The sequence below is a fragment of the Sciurus vulgaris genome (assembly GCF_902686455.1).
Source record: "Sciurus vulgaris genome assembly, chromosome: 7".
Lineage (NCBI taxonomy): Eukaryota > Metazoa > Chordata > Mammalia > Rodentia > Sciuridae > Sciurus > Sciurus vulgaris.
This window is the reverse complement of record NC_136467.1, coordinates 120,700,539-120,724,721: the sequence shown is the minus strand read 5'-3', so window position 1 is coordinate 120,724,721 and position 24,183 is coordinate 120,700,539. Positions and strand designations below refer to the sequence as shown.

General features: G+C 56.2%; 1 protein-coding gene across 8 annotated transcripts in view; it reads right to left on the bottom strand.

Annotated features, from left to right (window-relative positions):
- Positions 1-24,183, bottom strand: part of CPNE5 (copine 5) — an 84,021-nt gene that overhangs the window by 1,992 nt on the left and 57,846 nt on the right. For 7 of the 8 annotated variants that reach the window (XM_079148344.1, XM_079148345.1, XM_079148346.1 and 4 more), the window contains 9 exons: positions 17,945-17,986; positions 15,588-15,663; positions 9,948-10,001; positions 7,394-7,455; positions 3,241-3,287; positions 2,298-2,479; positions 1,135-1,262; positions 826-928; positions 70-127 (listed from right to left, as the gene is read on the bottom strand). In XM_079148344.1, the coding sequence (XP_079004470.1) occupies positions 70-127; positions 826-928; positions 1,135-1,262; positions 2,298-2,479; positions 3,241-3,287; positions 7,394-7,455; positions 9,948-10,001; positions 15,588-15,663; positions 17,945-17,986 (752 nt within the window). Of the gene's footprint in view, positions 1-69; positions 128-825; positions 929-1,134; positions 1,263-2,297; positions 2,480-3,240; positions 3,288-7,393; positions 7,456-9,947; positions 10,002-12,531; positions 12,771-15,587; positions 15,664-17,944; positions 17,987-24,183 lie in introns of those variants that run through there. The other variant, XM_079148351.1, reaches the window with a different exon arrangement.

The following is a 24,183-nucleotide window of genomic DNA, read 5'->3' as shown; positions in this document are numbered from 1 at the left end:
CAGGGCCCTGGGGCTCTGGGGAACACTGAGGGGAGGGGTAGAGAGGACAGAGGGGACCAGAGGACTCACCATCGAACTCTGCCTGGCCCACGCCGATGATGATGATGGACATGGGAAGTTTGGCAGCCTAAGAGACAGCAGGGTGGGTGGGGGAAGATCAGACCCCACAAGAGGCCAGTGGAAAGAAAGGGGAGATGGTAGACAGGGGCAGGAAGGGTGGGTCCAAAGAAGGCCGGGAGAAGGACAGAGAGGGAGACACAGAAAAGGGGGAGGGAGAGGGAGAAGGGAACCCAGGCAAGGCCCAGGAAGGAGGGATGGGGGACAGGGCAGAGGGGAATGGGTCACAAGCCTGCTTCTGTGACCACCCGGCCCCTCTTCTGCTGCTGGGCTTCACCATGTGGGCCCCTCTGTTCTGCGGCTTGGAGGAAGGACCAGGGCAGCTGTGGCTGGGCCCTCGTACTGGGAGACCACCAAGTAGGCGGAACCATGGCTTCCCCTGCCCGGGGCCCACCACCTCCTCTATCTGGCCCAGCTGGAGATGGGTGAGTGAGGGAGCCACAGGCCTCTGGCGGGAGGGACCACCGGGTGTGACTGAGAGGCGGGCACAGAACTCAGCAGCCAGACCTCACTGGCCCAGGGCCGCTTTCATCCACCAGACCCCCCACCCTAGCCCTCCCAAAAGTGCCAGCAGACACTGCAGCCAGCAGCCAGGACCGGATGGGGGCTGGGAGAGAAGCCATGCCCCCACCCAGTGCTTCCCTAAAGAAGGAGGCTCGTCCCTGGGCCCCGACTCCTCCCTCCGCGCCCCCCACCCTCCCGGCTCACGTTGACGATGGCCTCCTTGGTCTGCGCCATGTCCGAGATGACCCCGTCGGTGATGATGAGCAGCACGGAGTACTGGGAGCCGTCCTGCACGGCCGCCGCGTTCCTGGGTGGGGCAGGCAAAGGCCACTGTCTCTCCTGGGCCCCTGGCCTGCATTCCCCAACGAGGACCCCGAACTTTGGTGGGGACAGGTTTTTGGAGAGTAGGGGTCTCTTCAGAGTCAGGGCTCACTGGAAGGGGAGTCCACGGGAAGAGGGTGCACGATCCAGAGATGGCAGGTGAAGCAAAAGGCCCTGCCGCCCCGCACTCACCGGGCCACGTGGGTGACCACGGGGGCGAAGTTAGTGGGGCCGTAGAGCTGCACGGTGCGCAGGCTGCGGTGGTAGGCCTCCAGGATGCCATCGATGCCGCAGCATGAAGGGTTCTCCTGGTTGCCGTTCTGGGACACAGAAGATGGGGAGGCTGAGCCCAGGGAGGATGGAGGGTGGTGGTGATCTCTGGGAGCACAGCCAGCAGCCTGGGCTCTGCTAGGCTCTTCTGGGGGAAAGGAAGGACCCCCAGGGCCACCCTGAAGGGCCAAACCTGCTCCTTGCCCTCCAGGGGAGCTGGGAACAAAGCTGCTGCTCGCCCAGTCTCTGCTCAAAAAGGCCCTGGAGAACCGGAGTGGGGGTGCACGCCTGTGATCCCAGCCGCTCACAGGAGGCTGAGGCAGGAGGACTGTGAGTTCAAAGCCAGCCTCAGCAACTTAGGGAGGCCCTAAGCAACTCAGCAAGACTGTCTCTAAACAAAATATAAAAAAGGACTGGGGATGTGGCTCAGAGGTTGAGTGGCCCTGAGCTCAAGCCAATCCCTGGTACCAAAAAAAAAAAAAAAAAGCCCTGGAGAGCCAGGTGTGTCCCCCAGGGACACTGCAAACCCACTGCACCCTCAGACGACTAACTCAGGAAGGGCTGGTGGCTGCTGTGTCCCCAGCATGGCTTCTGGCATATCCAGGCATAGGAGGGATCTAAGCGGTGACGACTGACTGTCCGTACTCATGGGAGGAAGGGAGGTGGTCCGAGTTTCAGCTGCAAGACCCAAGGAGCCCCACACGGTGCCAGGTCTGTGGCCCCAGGGGAACCCTCCTCACCCCATCTCAGCGCCAGCTCGGGAGCACCTGGAATTACCTCTAGCCACCCCTTATCTTCTTTTCTGGGTCCCTGGGGTTAGGTCCCCTCCACCTGCATCTTCTCAGGAACAGGGAGGCCGGAGCCAGCCGTGGGCAGCTCCAGACTTGGAGGAGAGGCGCTCACGTGAGGGAGAGTGAGGAGTGGGTTTCCAGGGGCCTGACACCAGCCCCTATGCTCAGCGGGCCACCGAGCCCCCAGCAGCTGTGCCTCAGGGCCTCAGGCCCAGCAGAAGGGCCACGCCTTCCCAGGCTCCTCACCGCCCCCAGCCTAGTCAGCACCCAGCCCACCCTCCGGGGACCTCCTACCAGCGGGAACTCGTGGGACACCCTGCCGTCGGGGGGCAGCTTGGCTCCGAAGCCAAGGGCAGGGAACATCTTGTCGCTGTCGTAGTGCTGGATGATCTCCCCGACGGCAGTCAGCGCCAGCGCGTAGGCGTTCAGCTGGTAGGGACTCATGTAGTGCAGGGACGTGGACTGTGAGGGGTTCCCTGCGACACAGGACACGGGACATTCGCTGGCCTGGACCCCAGGCTCAGAATGCAGAAGGGAGTGTCGAAGGGCCCCCTAATGTACACCTATCCTTGGCTCCTTTTTCTCTCACCGTATGTTGGAGCCTTCAGTGCATCCTAGCCGCTGGGCCTTCACCTCACTGCGCCCTCCACAGGGCCACTGTCCTCTGAAGCCCCCTGATGGGCCTCCCAGCTTCCGTCCATCCTGGTACCTATGCTCCCTGCTCAGCTCACCAGCTGGGTTCACCGGACCATTAAGAGGCGGATGACCAAGGGACCCCCGTGGCCTCTACCTCCTACTAGCTGTGTGGCCTCGTCTGAGTTCCGTAACCTCAGCCCCAGTCTCCTCATCAGTAAAACGGGGATAACAGTTCCCACCTCCGAGGAGTGCAGAGAATGAAGCCGGTGTTATCTGTGTAAGTGTCATCCCTGTTACAATTACTAAGCCCCCCAGCTCTGCCAGCACCCCGTGATGCTGGGCCCCGCAGCCCTAAGAGGGGTTTCTGACACGCAGGAGGAGGGCAAGACCAGGGCCTGATGCCCGGAGCCCAGATGTGTTAGGTTAGGGGTCTGACCTAGGGAGACCGCTGCCATCTTGGTTGTGTCTTTGGTCCTCCAGGCTTCACTACCTCTTTCGGTAAGGCAGCGGCCAGAGAGTGTGGAGGAAGTGGCTCCATCAGGTCCACGTCCACAGCCCTAGGGAGCCGCTCCTCCCCCTGCCCTGCCCATCCCCCACTCACCATTGGAGGCTGTGAAGTCAATGGCCACCGTGAAGTTGATCTGGGTCCTAGAAGAGGGAGAACAGCCAGGAGTCACCTGGAGAGAGGGAGGGCGGTGGGAGGGTGGACGCTGCTGGGCAGGGAGGGGAGAACCTGGCTGCCCCTCTCCAGGCACGTGCCCTGGGGAAGCCATTCATCTCCTCCCAGCTCTGAGAGGCTGGGACACTGACCCCACTCAGGCCTCCCCCAGAGGACTCCCCTGAGCTGTGCGTCGGAAGTCAGGCAGCGCGAAGGCTCTTGGAAGGTGATTTTGTTCTGTGTGGGCACAAGGCCTCGGTCATTCCCTTCCTCCCTGAACCCTGCCCTCTGGGTCCACCTGAGTGGGCCACGTGAGGTCTGGCCTCAATGGGTTTCTAGTCTAACTTGGAGTCAGATTCAGGATTAAAACGTGACTAAAAAGAGTCAAGTAGACATGAGGCGTCTCCTGAGGGAAGGGCAGGCAGGATACCACCCAAGAAGCAGTCTTGCCAAGCAATCTGACTGAGCCTCTGGGGTTATCTACCAAGCTTTTTCTTTGTTTTTATGGGAAATACAGGAAACAGCCAGGCGTGGTAGTGCACACTGTAATCTCAGCAACTCAGGAGGCTGAGGCAGGAGGATCGTAAGTTTGAAGCCAGCCTCAAAAAAAATTAGCGAGGTCCTAAGCAACTTCATGAAACCCTGACTCAAAATAAAATATAAAATGGAATGGGCTGGGGATGTGCCTTGGTGGTAAAGCACCTCTGGGTTCAATACCCATACCAAAGCCAAAGAGGGGGAAAAAGGAAAAAAAAAAAAAAAAAAAAGATACAAGGGAAAGAAGCACATGCTAGATGACACCATGTGGGATGCAGCCAGCAAAATCCAGCCTGGGGGAAACCACAGAGGAGCCCAAGTGGGAGAGAGGTCCACGCTGGACAAGAGGCCCCGCAGCATCGCGTCACCTGGGTGGGAACCTGGGAATCTTGGGTCCTCTCTGGACCTCCTGAGTCACAATCTCTTGAAGGATGCAGGAATCTATTTGAGCAAGCCCTTCATGTGCTTGGGGGAACCAACAGATGAAGAGAGAATTAAGAAATAAATCCACCAATCAAAATGTGGATTTTGCCTAGATTCCTGACTCAACCAGAACAATTTTAAAAACTTTTATAAGAGGGGGCTGCAGCTGCAGCTCAGAGGTAGAGCACTTGCCTAGCACACAGGAGGCACTGGGTTCCATTCTAGCACCACATAAATAAATAAAATAAGGGTCCAACGACAACTAAAAAAAATTAAAATAAAAACTTTGTAAGGCAATGGGGGACATTTGAACACTGACTAGATATTTGGTACTAAGGAACTGTTTGACTTTTTTAGTGATTATGGTATTATTACCAATTATGGATTAGGGTTTATTTTAGTGATTAGGGTCCCTATATTTTAGAGAGACAGTCTGACACCTCTGGGGATGGATGACGGGGAGGGTGTGTCGGATAAGACTGGCTGTGCTGGTGACTGACAAAGACAGCGGGAAGGGCCTTGGGCGTTTATTATGCCTCCTCTCCACTTTTGCATATGTTTAAAAATTTCTAGAATGAACTTAGTTTTGAGGGTTCAGATTCAGGGTCGACACTCTCTGAGGGCTGTGTTCCAGGATTTGTGCCAGATACAGACAGAACAAAGTTGATCAATACTTGAGCCCTAATGAAGTCTAGTCTTGTGGTTCTCATATGCAGTGAGCATAGGATCACCAGGGAGAAGATTCCAGGGCTCCAGTCCAGACATTTCAATTCAGAATCTGTCCCTTTAACAAAAATCCAGGGATTCTGAGGAGGGGGCGGCGGGATCACATTTGGGGAGAGTGCTCTGAGTTGGGGCTACGGGGCATGTGAGGAGGCAGACCTCATCTCACTTGCATTTGGCAAAAGGTCCCTACCAGAAACCCTAGCTGACTCCACCTGATCACAGCTGCGCTGCTATTCGTGGGACCCTTGTCCCTGAGAAAGGTCGAGGACATGGTTAACAGGAGACTCAAGTCAGTCTGCTGGCCGGATAGATCTCCCCCACCACATGCATTCTTCCCCCTCTCCCGGAGGCTGGGGGTAGAGCATTGTCTCCAGGGTAGAAGGGACCACAGGAAGACAAAAGCCTGGAGCCCTGAATGACTGTGTGGATCATCTCCTCACCCAACCTGGGCCATCCCAGAGATGAAAACTAAGCATGTATTGAATGAAGCCTTGAGGTTGGGAATCGCTCACTCCAGCTTTTGATCTGCCCTATTCATTTCTCTCTGCTGTTTGTTGTCACCTCTCAGTGTGGGAGACCATGTGCCTTTGTTAGAGGAAGGAGATATCTAGAGGGTAAAAGCCCTGCTCCCAGTGGTTCCTGCAAGACAACAGCTGAGGTACCCTTGGGCTGGCTCTTCCAAAAACAGGGTGAGGGCCTTTTCCGACTTTTTGATAGTTCTGTCCTGCTCTGAGTCCTAAAAATCATTGAGGGGGAAGCAAGCAACTGGAAAGCAGCCTCTCCGGTAGGAAACTGCTCCCTGCAGCCCAGTCGCTCCAGCTCGTCCTCTGCCTCGGGGCTCAGGTGTCCACACCTTCCTCTGGGGTCCGGGTGGGTGCATGCAGCAGGCCAGGGACCAGGGGGAGAGGATCCCTACACAAATGCCTCCAGCGGCTTCCTGCCCGGACATGCACGCCAGGCTCTCGCTGGTGGAGCCAGCTCGCTCACTCGGGTTCTCCAGAGAGTTTAGAGAGAGGCGCGGGGAGGGAGGGCTGGCTCCGGGCTCTAATCTACCCTGGGCAAAGGTGCCAGCGCTGCGGTGGCCTGGCCTGAGGGCGGCCCCTCCCAGGCGGCCCTTCGCTCACCATCTCCAAGGCCATCACACTCGTCTGCCAGTGACGGGCCGGGAGGGCCAGGATTAATCACTGTGGAACCAAAGGCAGCAAGTTGTGAGGGCGGGAGCCCGCCACCATCTAGGCGTGTGACATGGAGGTGAGGTCCGCACCTCGCCCCTCGCTTGTCAGTGGCAGGCACGATGCAAATGAGAGGAGGAACGGATGGAAACGGTTTGAGGATTACCAGGAATGCAGGGGCCCCTGCTCAATGGCAGCAGTCCTGATGGGGGATGGGAGCCAGGGCAGGGAGCGGGGCCAGCCAAGAAGGGCCAGAGGCCTCTGGTGACGCAAGAAGGGTGTGTGTGTGTGTGCTTGTGGCGAGGACAGCTTGCAACCTTGAGACCACGCAAGCTCAAGGATGCAGGGAGTCGAGTCCTGGGAAAGTGTGTTTGTCATCCCGTGGCCTGACTTCTCCCTCTGCCCTGGAGGACCAGGCAGCCAAGTGCCGGCGTGGCGGGGCGAACCTCTCTGGCAGCTGCCCCTGCCTGTCTCCTTTCCAGGCAGGTGCAGTCGCTCACCTGCCTGCCCCTGTGGGCTCTCAGCTGCCCACGCCCTGGCCTGGCACCCATCCCGGGAGGGATCATACCAGGCAGGCCCTCCCCTTAGAGTCAGCTCTTTCCACGAGCTGTAGGCCATGCTTCACTGCCTGTCTGGGCCCAGATGCCATCCCCTCTGGTCCCATCTGCTCCTTAAACTCGTGTTTGACCACCTGCTGTCCCGGGACCTTCCCCTGCTCCTCCCCCAATCCTACTGCCCCTTACAGATGATCCCTGAAAACAGCGAGCAATCACGGCCCCGCCCTGACAGATCAGAGGTCCCCACACTCAGAGCCAGAGGGAACCTTGGAACTCACCCACTACACAGAATCTCTGTGCGCAGGGGAGGACATGCTACCCAGGCAGGGAAAGTGACTTGTCCAAAACAGTCCAGCAACTTTATGGCAAAGAGGGGCCTAGAGCTGGGATCGCCTGACTCCTAGTCCAGGGCTTTTTCTACTTCCCCAAGCCCTTGGTTCTTTTGTCATGGAGTCCCTAACACCTCCAGGGTCCATCTCTACATGGGGACACGACCCAGGTTGGCCTTTCTAGCTCAGAATCTAGAGGTGTGCAGGGCTCTGGAGGAGCAGCTGTCTCAGGTCAGACACGGGGGTGTGCTCAGAGCCCAGGGTCACAGGCTTCCGCCAGGAACTCGAAGGGCCAGGGGCTCCAGTCAGAGCGGGCGCCCCTCCCCCTCCCCGGGGCCTTGACTCTCCTCACCCTCCTTTGATGTAGTCTAGGAAGGTGCATTCCGACTCCACGGCAAAGGAGAGCAGGGTGACCTTGAAAACAAAAGGGAGCTTGGTTAGTGGGATGCACAGGGGTGGGGAGAAGGTCCCTGACACCACGTGACAACCGACGTTGATATAGAGCACTCGGTGTGAGCCAGTTTGCCCCATTACTGCATGCCATGCCCTTAACGACCCTCTGAAGCACTATTACTATCCCCGTTTTACAACCAAGGAAACTGAGGCCCCAAGAGGTGACATAATACACTTAGGAATTCTGCCAGGATGTGGCGGGTGGGGAGCTGAGCATGGGGTCTGATTCCAGAGCTGCATTCTTCCCCGCCCCCACCAGCAAGGATTGAACCCAGGGGTGCTTAACCACTGTGCCACATCCCAGCCCTTTTTATTTTTTATTTTGAGAAAGGGTCTTGCCAAGTTGCTTAGGGCCTTGCAAAGTTGCTGAGGCTGGCCTCAAAGTTTCAATCCTTTTGCCTCAGCCTCCCGAGTTGCTAGGATTATAGGTATGCGCCACCATACCTATAATCAGTGCCAGAGCCTGCACTCTTAATCTTGATGTCAAACTGCATCCTAAAGGATCCCATCTGTCACTGGAGCACAGGGGCCCAGGCCAAGGGCACAAGTGTTCTCTGAACGGGTGCTGGCTGTCCTGTCCTAGGACCCTGGGGTGGGGCAGGGAGGGCAAGAGGGTCTTCCTGCCAATGCTGACCAGCTCCATGCTTCCAGGCACCTCTGCTGACCCTGAGAGGGGCTCTCATCTGTGCTTATCTTAAGCCTCGCCTGCTCCTCCTCAACGCTCTGGTATCTCTCAGCCACCTCCCTCAGACCCAAGACCCTCAGGAGCAGCCTGTCTGGGCGCCTCTCACTTTCCGCCCCTGGCAGCTGTGGCATTGCTTTGCCAAGACAGGCAGCAACGGGCAGCTCATTACGACACGGGCTTCAGGTCGGGGAGACCATGACACTGGGCATTCCAGGCAGGGAAGTGGGACAGGGCCTCTCGCACAGAGGAGAACCGGTGTCCCTGGGAGCCTGGGAGCCCTGGCCACCTACACCAGCTTGCTGGGTGTGTGGGGCCCAGGAGCCATTAGCCTGAACAAAGGGAGGGTCTGCGGTGGCGAGCTGGGCCCCAGGTGTCCCCATTCACGATGTTAGGCACCTGGAGGGACAGCTGAACCTCCTGAGCGTGTGACTCGGACTCAAGGGAATGGCCGGCAGCAGCTCCCCCTCTGATGATGGGGACCCGGCTCCCTGGGGGCTCTGACACCTGCAGCCCAGGCAGGGGCCCTTAGCCAACCACAGCAGGTTTCAGAGATCTGAATTCACCGCTTCACCTGAGTCTACCTGCAGCCAGGGAACGGCCACCCTCTCCACCCGCCACTCCCAGGCTCTGGGACTGTATGTCTGGATACACTCGAGAGTCTTGCTGCTCAGGCCAGGCACGGTGGCGCACGCCTGTAATCCCAGCGGCTCGGGAGGCTGAGAAAGGAGGATCAAGAGTTCAAAGCCAGCCTCAGCAATGGTGAGGCCCTGTCTCTAAATAAAATATAAAACAGGGCTAGGGATGTGGCTCAGGGGTTGAATGCCCCTGGGTTCAATCCCTGGTACCAAAAATAAGAAGGTCTTGCTACTCTCAAAGTGTGGTGGCTGCTGGCATTTTAATGAGATCCCCAGGGATTCCGCACATGGTAAGGAATGAGAAGCACCAACAGAGTCCTGGCCTGGAGCTCCTAAGACGGGACCCTGGAACTGGCCCAGGCATCTGTATATTCACAGGCACCCTGGATCCTGGACGATTTTTTTTTTCTGGTGCAGACTGGGAAATACTGGGAAATGGCCGTCACAGGTGGTATGTGTGTGTACTTATAAATGTGCATGTCTGTTCTCTCTGTCCCCCCACCAGAACAGAAGCGTCAGGGCCTGGGTCTGCCGTGTTCCGGGCTGTACTCTGTGCCTATAGCAAAGCTCGGTGCGTGGCAGCACTCAGAATATGTGTTGAAAAGTGCACGAATATTCTGAAGACCACCCTTCAGAAGCCCCTGGACCTGGGTGTCACCCAGGATGGCTGTGGTCAAGCAGGAGCAGTGCCCACAGCAGCTGCCAGCAGGGGTCAGGCCTCGAGTCAAAGGTGGAGCTGATCCCATCTCTATGCCTTTCGGGCTGTGTGACCCTGGCTGAGTCACTTTCCTGCTGGCAGCCTTGCTTCCTCTTCATGACAAGCGGGTGCTCACGTCTGCCTCGCAGGGAAATGACCTGTGAAAAGCACCCAACTGGGGAATTCCCCACAAACAGCTCTTTTTCCTCTTCCTGCAGGAAGTCCTGCCGCAGTCTCTCTGTGATTCCTCAGTCCAATCCAACGCCTGTTATCAGGTCTGCACGTCCACCCCTGGGACTGTTGCCCTATCTGCACAGTCCTTCAGGGACACAATCCCACCCTCTGCAGTGACCGCAGGCAGCAGAGGCTCTGTGTCCCCAGACCTAGCTTGGGACCCAGCGCCGTGGCCGGTTGTGGAGAGGGGGTGGCTACTCACCGTGCCGGAATTCACGTATTTCTTTTTCTTCATTTTCTTTTTCGGGTTGATCACCTGTAGAAACAGACCAGTTATGGTTTCTGAGCAGTCGGGGACGGGCCCCCTGGGCTCCCACTGACCTGGCCAGTGTGGGTGCGAAGGCCACAGAGGCCAGGGGCGTGGCTGAGGGAGGTCAGCGGGAGGCCGGCATTTAGATACGCAGCTGCAGCCCCGTCAGCCCCGGAGTCCACCATCAACACGCCGGACTGTTAGCTAACCTTCCTGCCCACCGCTGCCCCAAACATGTCCTCCACACTGAAGAGCAAAAGAAGGCTCCGTGTCGCAAAGCGGTCCTGTCTGAGCCTGCCCTTCGTGCTGGCTCGGGCTGCTCCTTGCACCTCAAGCGCCCCCTCTTTTCCCTTGGTCCCACCTGGCCTGCAGGCTGCCGTGGGGGCCTCTGGGCTCTCTTCTGGATCTCCACCTCCACGCACAGTCAGGCTCCTTCGCCGCCATCACTGAGCTACTTCCCTAGCTCTTTTTTACTGACTTATTTTGAGATAGGGTCTCATGAAGTTGCTGAGGCTGGCCTCAAACCTGCTATCCTCCTGCCTCAGCCTCCCAAGTCTCTGGGAGGCATGTGCCATCTGTGTCACTGTAAGTGTTAACTTCCAAACCCAGACCTGTGGTCAAATGCTTTGTCACAGTGTTAGGCATACAGTAGGTATACAATAAAGGCCCAATGGGATAACTCGGAAATCCCAACCAGGGGCAAGTTTGCCCCCCAGGAGTTGTTCGGTAATGCCTGGAGACAGTTCCGGTGACCACTGGGGAGTGGGTGGAGGCTGGGCATGCTGCTGACCCTCCTGCAGTACACGGGACAGCCATGCCACAGAGAACCATCAGTCCCAAATGTCAGCGTGCTGAGGCTGAGCCCCCGGGGCTGCAGGAGGAGGCAACCTTGTCCTGGGAGCCTCCTGCCAGGACGGACTCTTCCTGCATCCATGTCCCTCCCTGCGCCTCACCAGCTCCTTTTTCTTTTCTTTTCTTTTTTTTTTTTTTTTTTAACATGATAAGTCTACAGCCTTTCCCTCCTGTCCCATCAAATAGAGCAAGGCGACGGTCACACCAGCCCTGCCACCTGCTGAACTTCATTTTCCCTCTCCCATGTCGCCTGTGCGTCCCACAGGGCCCTGTAGCTGCATTTTAAACTGTGATCTTTTCTGAGTACTGATATTTACTTCTGGAGATACGGAAACTATGGCACAGAGATAGCAAGTGATTTGCGTAAGATCACACAGCCATCGGGGTGATAGGACTGGAAACCAGGTTTCCTGCCCCCAAGCCAATGCCACAGACATGCAGGAGTGAGTCCAGATGAAAACACAAAAGCATCCTCTCGACATATGTTCACAGGGTGGGGGTGATACCACTTCCTCTTGCCCAGAATTGTCACTCTTGTTCCAGAAAGAAGACACATCTTCAAGGCAGTAAGTGACGAGGGCCACCACAAAAGGGGGGTAAAGTGGGGGAGTCGAGGGAGGAAAGACCATGGGGCAGGGGGTCAGTGAAGGCTCCTGCAGCAGCAGGTGGCACTGAGGGCAGACTCTGAGGGACGGGAGGCTTTGGGTATGGAGACTGTTGGCAGAGGAGATGCTGGGGGGAAGCCCAGAACTGGGGTCCAGTTTGGTTGCAGAAACAGTTTGTTGGGCTGGCTAGACGAGAGCCGGGAATGCCCAGAGCGAGGTCTGAATGGCCCCCGGCTGCCAGCAGGGGACTCCGATGACCTCTAGGTTGGTAGAAGACAAGATCACAGAGGCTCTCGGATGCTGAGACCTGGTAGAGGTGAGTGCAAGGGAGGAGGAAGAGGGACATCCAGGGAACACTTGTTTGGTTCTGCCACCTGAGAGCTGTGTGACCTTAGGAAAGTTACTTGATCTCTGTATGCTTCAGTTTCCTCATCTGTAAAATGGGTATAGAGAGCACCTACCTCACAGAAAGGAATGGGGACTAAGTGGGTCAACGTAAGTGAAGCACTCAGAACCAGGTCTGGGATGCAGTAGGTGCCATATTATTTTTTATAACTGCTTCTATTACTGCACCACAGTAATACAGGTGACAGGCAGTGACAGACACACCTGCTGGGTGCTGGGACACGTGGTCAGCTGTGGCAAGTACAGCATTGTCAAGAAGCAGCCACACAGGTCTGGGGCTGGAGCTCAGTGGCAGAGCGCTGGCCTAGCACGTGGGAGGCACTGGGTTCAATCCTCAGCACCGCATTAAAAAAATAAACAATAAAATAAAGGCGTGCTGTCCATCCACAACTATAAAAAAATAAAAAGAAGTGGCCACACATCTTGGGCCTTGGGGGTGCTGCAGAGGTGAGAGCAGGCAGGGACGAGGTGATCCAGAAGACAAGAGGGGATGGATTTGGGCACGGGTGGGACATTCAGGTGGACGACTGGCAAGAAGCACAGCAAAAACTGGGCCTGGAGAGAAGGCCAGGGTCACCTGGAGCACCCTGTTTAGCGCTGGGGATGCCCCTGCACAGGCATCGACTACCCAGAGGCTGAGGCCCTTCCCCACACCTTCCTGGGGAAGAGCTTACTCAGCAAGCTGTCGCGATGAGGCCAGCCTCGTCCCCCCATCCTTCCCCAAGGGCACTGAGCAGTTAGAACCTCCTGTGTCTCAATTTTCTGCTGGGAAGCGGTCCTCGGTCCTTGCAGCTGGGAGTGAGCACAGACTCCTGGGCTCTGGGTGTGGCCCACAGGCCTGGCTGCGCGCACGTTTCTTTGAAGGCTTCCGTGTTATCTTTAAATTAGCTGTCCTCCTTTAATGTCAAAGCAGTGCTTGGGTCTCAGATCTTCTGTGAAGTGGGCACTTCCTCAGATCTGTTTACCCACAGGTTTCCTGGGCTCCCCCAGCACACCCCTCCCCCAGGGGCCCGCCTCTCCAGCCCTAAGTGGCTGCCACCAGCTCCATGCAGGGCACCAGCGCCCCCTAGGGGCCCCGGGGGGAACCTCCCCACTCCACGAGGCCTCCTTTCCTTACTGGAGGCCACCAGGGCCCCACAGGACAGGTCTGGGGTCTGCTCTCCTGTGCACCAGGGTACTGAATGGCTCTGGCATACAGCAGTGAGAGGGACACAGCCCCACCTATTCAGGACCTCATGGCCTTCATGGGAGTGGACAGTACGGCAAAGAGGTCATAGCCACAGGGTGCCCCAGGAGCACTCTGGGGTGGAAAGGGTGTGCTCTACCACACAGCCACACTGCCAGCCCTTGTCATATTTTGAGACAGGGTCCCAGGGAGTTGCTCAGGCCTAGAACTTGTCCTCCTGCCTCAGTCCCTGGGATTGCAGGTGTCCACCACCGCACCTGGCTCCAGACAGGAGGGGGAGCCACGTGGTACCATTCATGTGCCCACTTCAGAGATCTGCTTTAACACTGGACAGTCATCTTTGGGCGGCAATGTGGAATACGGCTAATGTAAAGGCAACGCAGAAGGCTTCAAAGACGTGCTGCCATCAGAACTTCCGGTCACCCCCAGAACCCTTTGGGTGCCTGTCATGAAGACCCGCACAGGGGAGACGATAAAGATAGAGCTGGAAGACTGAGGCAGAGGGAACAGACGTCGGAAAGCTTAGGTGGCAGAGAGCAGCGTTCAGTGGCGGGTCAGATGTGGAGAGAGGGGCGGGAGATATTCAGAATGGTTCCCAGCATGCCGTGGCCTCCTGTGCTGGGCACCTGGGAGATGCTGACCAGGAGCAGGGCAGCGCTAAGGGAGGCTAGCCAACCATTCACTTCTGGAAGGCCGAGTCCAGGAGGGATCAGCAGACAGCTAGACCCAGAGTCTGACACCCAGGGCAACGCCAGGACCCGAGGCGGGGTCTTAACTGGTGGGCAGCCAGCTCCCCTTAAAGCAGTTCTGACTATAGCAAGGTCTTCCTCAGCCCACCTGACCTCCCAGTGACACCCCCACAAGGTGCACAGCCTCCCCTGGGACTGCCAAAGTTGAGTTCCTTTTCCACTTAGTGGCCCTTCGGCATATGAAGGTGGCGAATCAGCTTCTCACACCGCCACGTCTCTTGCTGATGGCAAAGAAGCAGGAATCAACAGAGAAATGAGGTCTCCCCATGTTTCTGCTCTGCACCCAAGAGAGCGTGGCCTCTTCTGAGCCTGGCAAGCACTTTCCGAAGCCAAACTCCAGGTCTGACCTCTCCCCCCACCTCCCAAGACTCTCCTCAAAGCCAGTCCAAAGGGTGGAGTCTGCCCCTCTCCGCCTGGGTCAGAGGGAGGGACAGACAGCTCCTCCTTTGTAGGTGCACAAAGCAAAGCAGTTCACTGCGTCAGCCCTTTAGGGAAATGCAGCTGTGCCCATCTGCACAACTCGCACAGTGTGTGAACACGCAGCAAGCACCTAGTGGGTGCCCAGCAGCACCCAGAGGGCTGAGGGGAGGCAGCAGAGAACAGGGGTCCAGGGTGAGGGAGTGGAAGGGACTGACGGGACTGAAGGATTCGGGTTCCCCGCGGGACTCCAAGCCAGCTCTTCAAGCTCTCTGGTCGAGAGCTGCTAGCCTGGGGTCAGCGCCAGCACAGTATGACGGCCCCAAGCTCCCGGCACACAGGCGCCCAGCAAATGACATCGGAAGCCAGCGCAGACCTCCTGGCCGGGCGCTGCTCCATTACCTTACTTAATTCTCAGTTTGCTCGGAACCGCACCAGGGGTTTGGGAACTCAGCCAGGGTCACCGGGCTAGAAGTGGCGGAGTCAGGATGCGGACCCCAGCGCTTATCAGGGTTGTGAGGACCTGTGTGGCTTGGCTTGAACTGGGACAGCTGTGGGGGTTTAGGGGAGGGAGGAAGCATAGGAGGTGAGAGTGGCTGGAAGGAGCAGGAAGGTCCCTCAGAGGAGCGGAGGCTGAGCCAGTCTGGAAGGTGCGGAGGTGTCCCTGCGGGGACAGCGGCAGAACTGTCCTGTGAGGGCAAAGGCCCTTCCCTCCAGAGAGGTCCAGGGCCTTCTCCAAGCCTTCCAGCTCCAGCCCTAAGGAAGCTCCGGACTCTCTCTGGAAAATGTAAGGTGTCCACAGGCTCTGGAGTCATTCCCACTGAAGGCACAGGCCCACCTTGCTCTACAGACCTCGGGTCTCGAGTCCAGAACCTTTTTTATTTTTGCTGCTGGGAGAACCCAGAGCCTGCACATGCTAAGCATGGGCTCCACCCCCAGCTCTCCAGAATCTTCTTATGCTGCCCCCACAACCCCCCGGGGAAAGGCTCTGTAGGGAGACTCAGGAACTCAGTGATGGGGGACACACCAGTTGTTTGCCCTTGGATTCTGCCACTTTACTGAACCATGTGACTTTGGGCAAGCGAGAACTCTTCTCTGGGACTGCCTCCTTAACTACAGAATGAGACCATGACAAGCACCTCACAGGAAAACACATGAGGGCTGGGGAGATAGCTCAGCTGGTGGAGTGCTTGCTTCACAAGCACAAGGCCCTCAGTTTGATCCTCAGTACCGCAAAACACACACACACACACACACACACACACACACACACACACACACGAACCCCCCCGCCCAGCACAGAGCTCACTGTGGTCCCACTATGATGGCTGCCAGCCACTCATCATCAGAACAACCCCAGGTCCCAGGCACACCTCACCTCATAGATGTTGAACTGGCTCTGCCCGCGGGCCAGCTCGCGGTAGCTGGTGGTGAATTCCCCAATGAAGTCATGGCTGCAAGGGAAGATGGCTGCTGAGACAGAGGCCCCATGCACGCAGCCTCTGCCCAGCCCAGCCTCTCAGGAGTCCCTCCCCTGGCTCCGACTCTCCAGGGCCTCAACTCAAGGGACATGTGTCAGGAGCGAAGCTGGGTCCCTGGAAGAGAGCCCAGTGTCACTCATGGAGCAAGAAAACCCAAGGGTCACCTGGCAAAGAACAGGATCCTGGAGGAATGGGACCCGCTTCTACTTGGATTCTTGTTTGAATAAGCTGGTAATAAAAGATATTTGGTGGACAATTGAGGGAAATTTGAATATGAAATGAATATCGGATGGCATTCAAGAATTATTGTTCAGTGTGTCAGGTGGGTGATGACATTTGAAATTATGTAGGAAAATGTCCGTACTTTTTCAGACATTCCCAATGAAATATTTAAAGGTAAAATGCCATGCTATGATTCACTTGAAACGACATTAGCAAAACACAGATAAAGCAAATACGGTGAAATTTAATCATTGTCAAATTCAAATGATGGGCTTAAAGGTATTAATTAAACTTTTCTTTCTATTCTCGTGGGTATTTGACATCTTTTCCAATAACAGTTTTATGGGTTTTTGTGGTTGTTTGTTTTGCTTTTTTTTTTTTTTTTTTGAGACAGGGTCTCCCTATGTTGCTCAGGCTGGTCCTGAACTCCTGGGCTCAATGGGTCCTCCTGCCTCAGCCTCCTGAGCAGCTGGGATTAGAGGTGTGTGTACCACACTCAGCTTTTTTGCTTTTTTCCTTCCCCTTCCATGCTGAGGGTGGAACTCAGGGCTTCAAACATGCTAGGCAAGTGCTCTACCATTGAGCTCCAGCTCCCGCCATCCGATGACATTTTTTAAAGAGACAAAGCCATAGCCAGCCAAGTGGCTGGGCATACTTTCCGTAGTGACCACATCTTCTGGATGTGGAGAGCAAAATGCAGCAAAAGCTTGTACAAAGCAGAACTCCCCTTGACTCTGCTCCCAAAGGCTCCCTCTGACTTCTCTGTCCCTGCTAGAAGGCAGAGGTGAATTTTATGAGGAGTCCTGGGCCTTGGCCTGGAAGCTCACAATGCATTGTGTGTGTGTGTGTGTGTTCTGATTGACACATATGACAGTAGAGTGTATTTTGACACATTATGCAGACATGGACTATAACTGACTACATAGGTACAGTTCTCAGCCTTCTGACCACAGCAACTTGATGCAGGACCCAGTGCCACCTGGTGGCTGTTCCCCAGCTGACATGGAAGACTCCAGGCCAAGAAGCATAGGGAAGGCCGGGGTGAGATGAGGCAAATCACAATCCAGGCATGGAGCGGACCGTCTGGCAGTGAGGTAGATGGAGGAGAGGGCAGGATGTGGGAGGAGAGGCGAGAGGGCATGCGGGGGCCATGCAGCCACCGCAGCTGTGCATAGGGGAGCCGGGTCTGGGTCTCACTTGCAGCTAGCTACATTTGCATAGCTCTTAAAACAAGATGAGGCAATGCCCTGTATCCACATCACACACTCTGAGGGCACCAATTGTGATTATGGGGCTGTGAAGTCCTGGAGTCACCCCTGGGTATTACCACAGCAGGGACAGGTCAAAAAGTCAGGATGACACGTTTGGATGTAACTCAAGAGACAAGTAGGAGCCAGTGAGGAAGCTGGACTGGAGCTTCCAGAGGCCTGTTCCTATCCTATCTCTTAATTCCTAGCAACACTTGCTCCTTGGGGCCACTTGGATCCACAGAGGGGAAGGCGCTGGCTTCCCAAAGACCCCATGGAGGAACCCCCCCCCCACCGCCGGCCACAGCCTCGTGGCTCTGAGTCCACTCATGGGCACCAAGCCATCCGCAGCCTGGTCCCTCCTCTCTGCTCCCCACGAGACTGCAGGGAGCCTGAGGCCTGAGTGCACCTTCTGTACACGGTCACCCGGCAACGCCCAGCCCAGGGCCTCACGCAGAGAACATGAGCGGGAGCCCAAGAACAGGAGCACCTCACAAAATCCTAAGTTCTGCCCACCGTGGGAATTGTGGGCACTGCTGGTCACTGGGCAGCTACCTGGGGGAAAAGGGGCCTCTCTGCCCTTGGCATCATATCTTACAGGACAGAAGTCCTCTGGTGCCTCGGCAGAACAGAGGTGGAGACGAGCCACTGGGGCAGCAGGCCTTCCTACAGGGGACCCTCCCTCACCCCCAGAGCTGCCAAGGCTGGGGCCTCAGGCACAGCTCTTTCCAGGTGAAGCTCCCCGCCCCACTCACCTTCCCTCCTCTTGTCCTCCTGCCCCTTACCTGCCATCTCGGTCCCAGTCATACACCTCCACCTTGATGGTCCTGAAAGACAAAGAGCCCTTGGTGGGATGGGCCTGTCCCTGTCCCCACACCCATGTGGTCCTGAGGACGGGGCCCTCCTCATACTCCAGGACCAGGAGGGACAAGGAGCTCCCTCCAGGCTCCAGGGCCCCCGGGTGAGGAGGGAGCACCCCCAGAGACTAGGGGTGAACTTGAGACCTCTCAGCAAAGGTCTTAGGGACAGAAGCAGCCCCACAGCCAGGTAGGGGGACTTCCTGGAATTTCAGAGAAGACGTGGAAAAAATCACCTGAGGCTTCAGTTCACCCCACCTTCCTCCTGGCCACCCAGATGGAGCACAAGCTTCACGTGAAGCCATACTATGTGTTCACCAGGGGCGGAGCTGGATAGTGGTAATGTGGCCTGATCACAGGCCTCTGGGGAGGGATCATGAGACTCTTGGCAGGACCCTGGGTCCAAGGGGCTGGTGGGAGGAGACAGCTCTGGGATGGGCCCACGGCTCTGACTGGGGATGGCCTGCTGGGCTTTTCCATCTCCAAGACTGGCTCCTGAGTGAGGGTGTAATTATCTTCACATTTTAGCCTGGCTGCTTTAATTAGTTTGTTTTGACTCCTATGCATAGGGCTGGGCTTTGAGAGCCCATTTTATTTTTAGCCACGTTCCCATGGCAACAGGCTAGCGGACCACAGGCAGGAGGGAGGTGGAGGGTTGCTGGTTAACCCTTGGTGCAAGTTGCTCTGTCCTCAGGATGCCCAGGGACCAGGGAGCCACCAGGCTCTCAAAATAGGGTCTTGGGAGGCAGGAGAGGGGCAGGAAGACAGGGTTCTCCAGTTTTCAGCTTCAAAGGGTCACCTGGGAAGCTTTAATTAGCTCTTCTATTAACATCCCCTTATCTCACCCAGGGCATGGCCCATCCTTGGTTCTGCCAGGAGTCGGCCTTGGGGATCTGTGACCTCCAGAAGGAGGCGCTATTTCCCTTCAGATAAGCCTCTTCTGGTGGGGAGGGCGGGCAGGATACTGATCCACCCGCAGAAACTGTTCCAGAATGAACGAAGGCCTGATGGGTTGTACACAGACTAGATTTTTGTAAACCAGAACGCTAGTAAAATGGGACAGACACAAAGTTCACCATTTAAAGACATTCTTTAAATTTTTTTTTAAAACTATATCTGAGATGAATTATTGAGAGAAAGAAAATAAAATAAAATCTAAGCCCCTGAAGGTGGGCTGGTAAGCTGGAAAGTAGAAGCTGGGATGTGGATTCAGATGACCTAGGCTAGGCTGCTGGACCCCCACCTGTGGGCCCAGAGATGTCCTTCGCCTCCCTGAGCCACAAAAACCCATTCAAGGAGGAATAAGGAAGGTCTCGCAGAAAAGCCGCAGAGAGCGGTCCTGGAAACTCCGGCCTCCTGGGAGGCTGTCTGCGAAAGCACCTCTCTTCTCTCCATCGTATCGCACGACCTCACTTGGATAGGTTGTCATATAAAGTTTACTTAAATCGGGGGACACTTGAGCCTGGGTACCCAGGCTCTGCCACTTGCAGCTCCTGGAATGACAAGGCTGGAAGTGACTTCAATGGCATTTAAGCCTGCTACGCCCAGCCACTTGGCAGAATCACCAGGGAGCTTGCGGACAAGCAACTTCTCAGACTCAGATCTTGGGCAGCGCTGAGGGAGGCAGGCAGGGCCCAGGAACAGGTTTTAAAGACTTCCCTAGTGACTGAGCTGTCATGTTCTGGAGTGACATCCTCTGCCTCCTCATTTCGGATGGCAAAGCTGAACCCTAAGGGCCCTGGGTGATGCCCAGAGTCACACAGCCAGTGACCGTCTGAGCCAGGACAAAAGCAGCCTGGGGCTCTGGCTGCTGCCCCACGAGGCTAACATGAGTCTCCCTGCCCTTGCCTAGCTGCATCTAGTCCTCCCCTCCAAGACCCCAGCAAAGGTACCGCTTCTGGCCACCAGCCCTCAGGACTAGATCAGTAATAGCAAGATGCTCAGAGGGTAGAGGATGTCCCCAGTCATGGTCTGGATATTCACAAAAATCTCAGAGGGCCCGATTTAATCGATCTGCACAGAACCAAGGCCTGAGTGCATTCTGTTGGTTTGTTTTTGTTTTGCCCTTCTAGGATTGAACTCTGGGCAAGTGCTCCACCCCTGAGCTCCGCCAGCCCAGGTAGTTCTTCAAGGTTCCCCGAGACGTTCTAACGTGCAGCTGGAGCCACTGACCTCCTCCAGACTATGGCACTGGTTTTCAAACTTGGTTGCAGTTTGGATCCCCTGGGGGACTTCAGAAATACTGATGTGGATGCTTTAACTCAGAGAACCACTCGGTTCAGGGTGCAGCCTGGGTATGGGGATTGTTAAAAGTTCATCAAAGGATCTGAACTTGCAGTCAAGGCCGAGACCAGAGTGAGAGATTCCTGAGCAAAAGCCCAGCGAGGGTCAGGCCAGGCTCCAGGGCAGATGCAGCCTGGGTCAGGTGGGCTCTGAGGCTGGAATCTCCAGCCTTGGGGGGAAGAGGGTGAGGGAAATGGTGCCCAGAGGCAGGGAAGGCTGCAGGGAGAGGCCAGACGTGGCTTTGGCAACTCCAATTAAGTTCTGTCACTGTCTGGCCTTGGCTGGGCTGCCCCAGGGCACTGCAGGTGCCACTGGTGACCTGTAGGTTTGCTCCCAGCCCCTCAGCACAGGCCTAACAAAGATTTGTGTCAGGCCATCTGTGACTTCTGAGGATGGCACCCACGAGAACAGGTTCCTGCATGGGGACAAAACCGGCCTCTGCAGCTCACAACGGGACTATCTCATTTGGTATAAGGAGGCTCAGAACAGGGAGATGGTCAGGAAGGAGCTGTCCTGGGGCCAGTGCCTGGGCAGTTCTAGCTCCTTTGGGGACCAGCTGTGTGTGTGCAGCTAGCTTATCCCTGGGACACTCCACTGATTCTATAAAATGGGATTGTCTCATCGCACCACCAGCAAGGAGGTGCTGATGAAAGAAACTACAGTCAGTGTTTGATATGTCCCTCTGTTCCCGTCGGACACACCCAGTCCCGTTTTCCAAGTGTCTCCAAACAATTCCTGGTCACCATGAGAACGTCCACTCCATGGTCCAGAAGCTGTTGTTTGATTGTTTCCTGCTGCATCTACTGTTCTAGAACAGTTCCCAGCATACAGGAGGTGCTCCATAAATACTGGTTGGCTGAGCTGAGATTTCTGAGCGACTTTGTGCAGTGGGCCATGCAGGGGACAATACATCTGTTCTACAAAACACAAAAGGAGGTCCAGAGTACGCAGCTCCCCTAAGCCGCACAGCTGGTGGGTGTCAAGGCCAGGAACTGTGTCCTGGACCTCTGGATTCCCAGAGCTGGACGGCAGAGCCAGGCGTGTGTGAGTCTCAAGATCTGCAGGGGTGAGGCAGCTGGCAGGTCCCCTCCCTGCACGTCAGTCAGGTCTAACTATAGTTGCCTCTGGGCCAGGAGCTGCAAGGTCTTCTTCCTAATGAGCTTCTCCCAGGCAAGAAAAAGGACATTTCCTTACTGCTTACAAGTCCCTGGAGCTGACAGGCCCTGAGGGCTTTGCTCTAAACTGACTGAGTCAGTCCAATGCTCTGAGAGGCTGCAGCGAGGAGGTGCACCCAGCCTCCGCCAGGGCAGGCAGAGACCCGCATCAGGGCTCCTGGCCCCCGGCTGGCTCTGTGCAACCCTGGGCTGTACCTCCAGTCTGAAGCTTAGCCTCTGCACATGCAGACGGGGAATGCTGAGACACCTGTCACTGTGAAGTGCCTGGTACTGTGCCTGTCCCTCTGGGTGCTCAGCATGTGGCAGGAGGCCAAGAACAAGCCACTGGTAAGTCCAGGGGGCCAGAAGGAAGCTTGAAGCTGAGTTGGTGTTAGAGCCCCATTGCGCTTGATTTCGGAGGACTCCTCTTCCTACTTCAGAAAGGACTCCCTTACTCATTCAATGCACAAACAAATCTGGTTTAACAGGGGCAAATCCTCACGTCACAGAATGTTCAAGAAGAGAGGGAGGCCAAATTCCGGGAAGACAGGGGAAGTGCTTCTTGTCATCACTCCCTTTTACCCCACCAGAGAGGGGGATGGGCCCTGAGTCTGGCACCATTTACTCTGACTCCAGCTCTGTTCAGTTGGCCTATTCCAGTTTGGCCTTGTATGGAACAGCAAGGCAAGGACCCCAAACCAGCCCAGAGGCAACCTCCGCAGAAGGGAAATGTACCTCCTTGTTCTGGCGAGTTACATAACCACTGGCCCTCCACTTCCCCATCTGTAAAATGGGCACATCGTGAGTGAATATTCACCTCCGGAGATTATTTGCAAAGGAAGATAATACATTTAAAACAATTTCGACACAGCCTGGCCTGTGCAACTTCAATAAGATTTGCTGTTTCCTATCCCATCACCCCCATAAAACTGCCCTTTCTGGGTCTTCGCCCTCCTGGACCTCTTTCTCACAAGGGGTCCCACATGTTCTTCCTGCTTCCTGGTAGCAATGGCCCCCTCTTCACCCCTTCCTGCTCTCGGCTCTCTCCTCTCCTTCCTTGTTCCTGGCCTGTGGCCTCAGCCACCCATCCTGGGAACTCCCAGACCTCTCTCCCAGGCCCTCTCAGCTGTGTGCGGCCCGCAGGGGCCACTCCGGTGAGGACTGAAGCCGGGATCGCTGGCTCTCTCCCTCTCCACAGCACCATCTCACGTCCAAACAACAAACACAGTTTTCATAATGTAGGAAAGCCGATGTTTCGTAAATGGGTTGGTATAGGCCTTACAAGAAACCACGTAACGTGTTCTGTCGGTCAGAATCTGGCTCAAGTCACGCTGCCTCTTTCTGCTGGGGACACCGCCAAGCTCCGAACGGTTTTGTCTGCATCTCACTTCTTGCTCTTCCCTTCGCTCCACTCTGAATCCTTTGGGGTTCAATCCAAATGAACCGTTAAGGCTTCAAGACCAAAACTACCTCTAGGCTGCTTCCTTACCTCAGGCCCCAGAGTCGACCTGCCCCTGACCCGAGCAAAACACTCGAGAGCCTCTTCCACATGCCCAGCCCCGGCCCTGTGGCCACACGTCCTCGCTGTGTGGTAGCAGGGAATGGGAGTTAAGAATACAGGTTCCAAGCCAGGCGCGGTGGTGCACGCCTGTATTACCAGCAGCTTGGGAGGCTGAGGCAGGCAAATCGCGGATTCAAAGCCAGCCTCCGCAACTCAGCTAAGCAACTCAGTGAGACCCTGTCTCTAAATACACTATAAGAAAGGGCTGGGGATGTGGCTCAGTGGTGGAGTGCCCCTGAGTTCAATCCTCAGTACCCAAAACAACAACAACAAAAACAAACACACAAAACAGATTCTTGAGTCAGCTAGCCCGGTCCTAACTCCTGCTCCACCACTGGCTGGCAGTAAGATGCTAGGCGAGTCACTTAACCTCTCTGGGCCTCAGTCTCCTGGCCTGTGTGGAGAGCTCCCAGGGAGCTGCTCCTTGGTAGGAAGATTAACTTAGCTCACCAGTGTAAGCACTCGGAGCAGGGCCTGCCCAGGGTTAAGTGCCATAGGAGCCTTTGCTATTGTTATGGCCTGTCTGAAGCTAAGAGGGAGGCTCGGGCTTAAGAGCCCAGCACACCCCCAAAGCATCCAGTGCAGCACTGGGTTCCTGGCTGGCTGGGAGAACTGCAGCTGGGTTAAACTGAGCGTGCTCTGTGAGGCTCCCAGGGGCCTCAGAAGGGGAGACAGTGGCCTCATTTTCCCACACGAGCCCTCCCTCTCCTGCCTGGGGGGCCTCCCAGTGCAGCACCTCCCGAGTGGCTCCTGGGTGCGAGGGCTACTCTAGGCTGGGGCTCACAGGGCTGGCGAGGAACGCCTGGCCCCATGGATTAACACCGCTGTCAATCATGTCACAGTCAATTTGTGCCCAGCCATGGAGAAGGGAATGAGCTTGGCCATCCTGGAGAGGAGGCTGGGCCCACGTTGGGAGGGGAGGTGGGAACCTGCCTGTGCCTTCCCTCCCCACTGTCCCCTTCCACCCACTCCAGAAGCCCCAGGACCGAGCCAGCCAGGCAACAGGCTTTGTTTGACTGGAATATCTGTTCATTAGCGCGCCCAGTGGTTAGACCAGAAGCTTCCAGGAGATGGAAACACAGCTAAAGGCCCCCGGAAAGTCGCACAGTTAAAGGCTGGTGTTGGGCATCTAGGAGGTGCTCAATGATCTCCTGGGGAACAGACTGTGG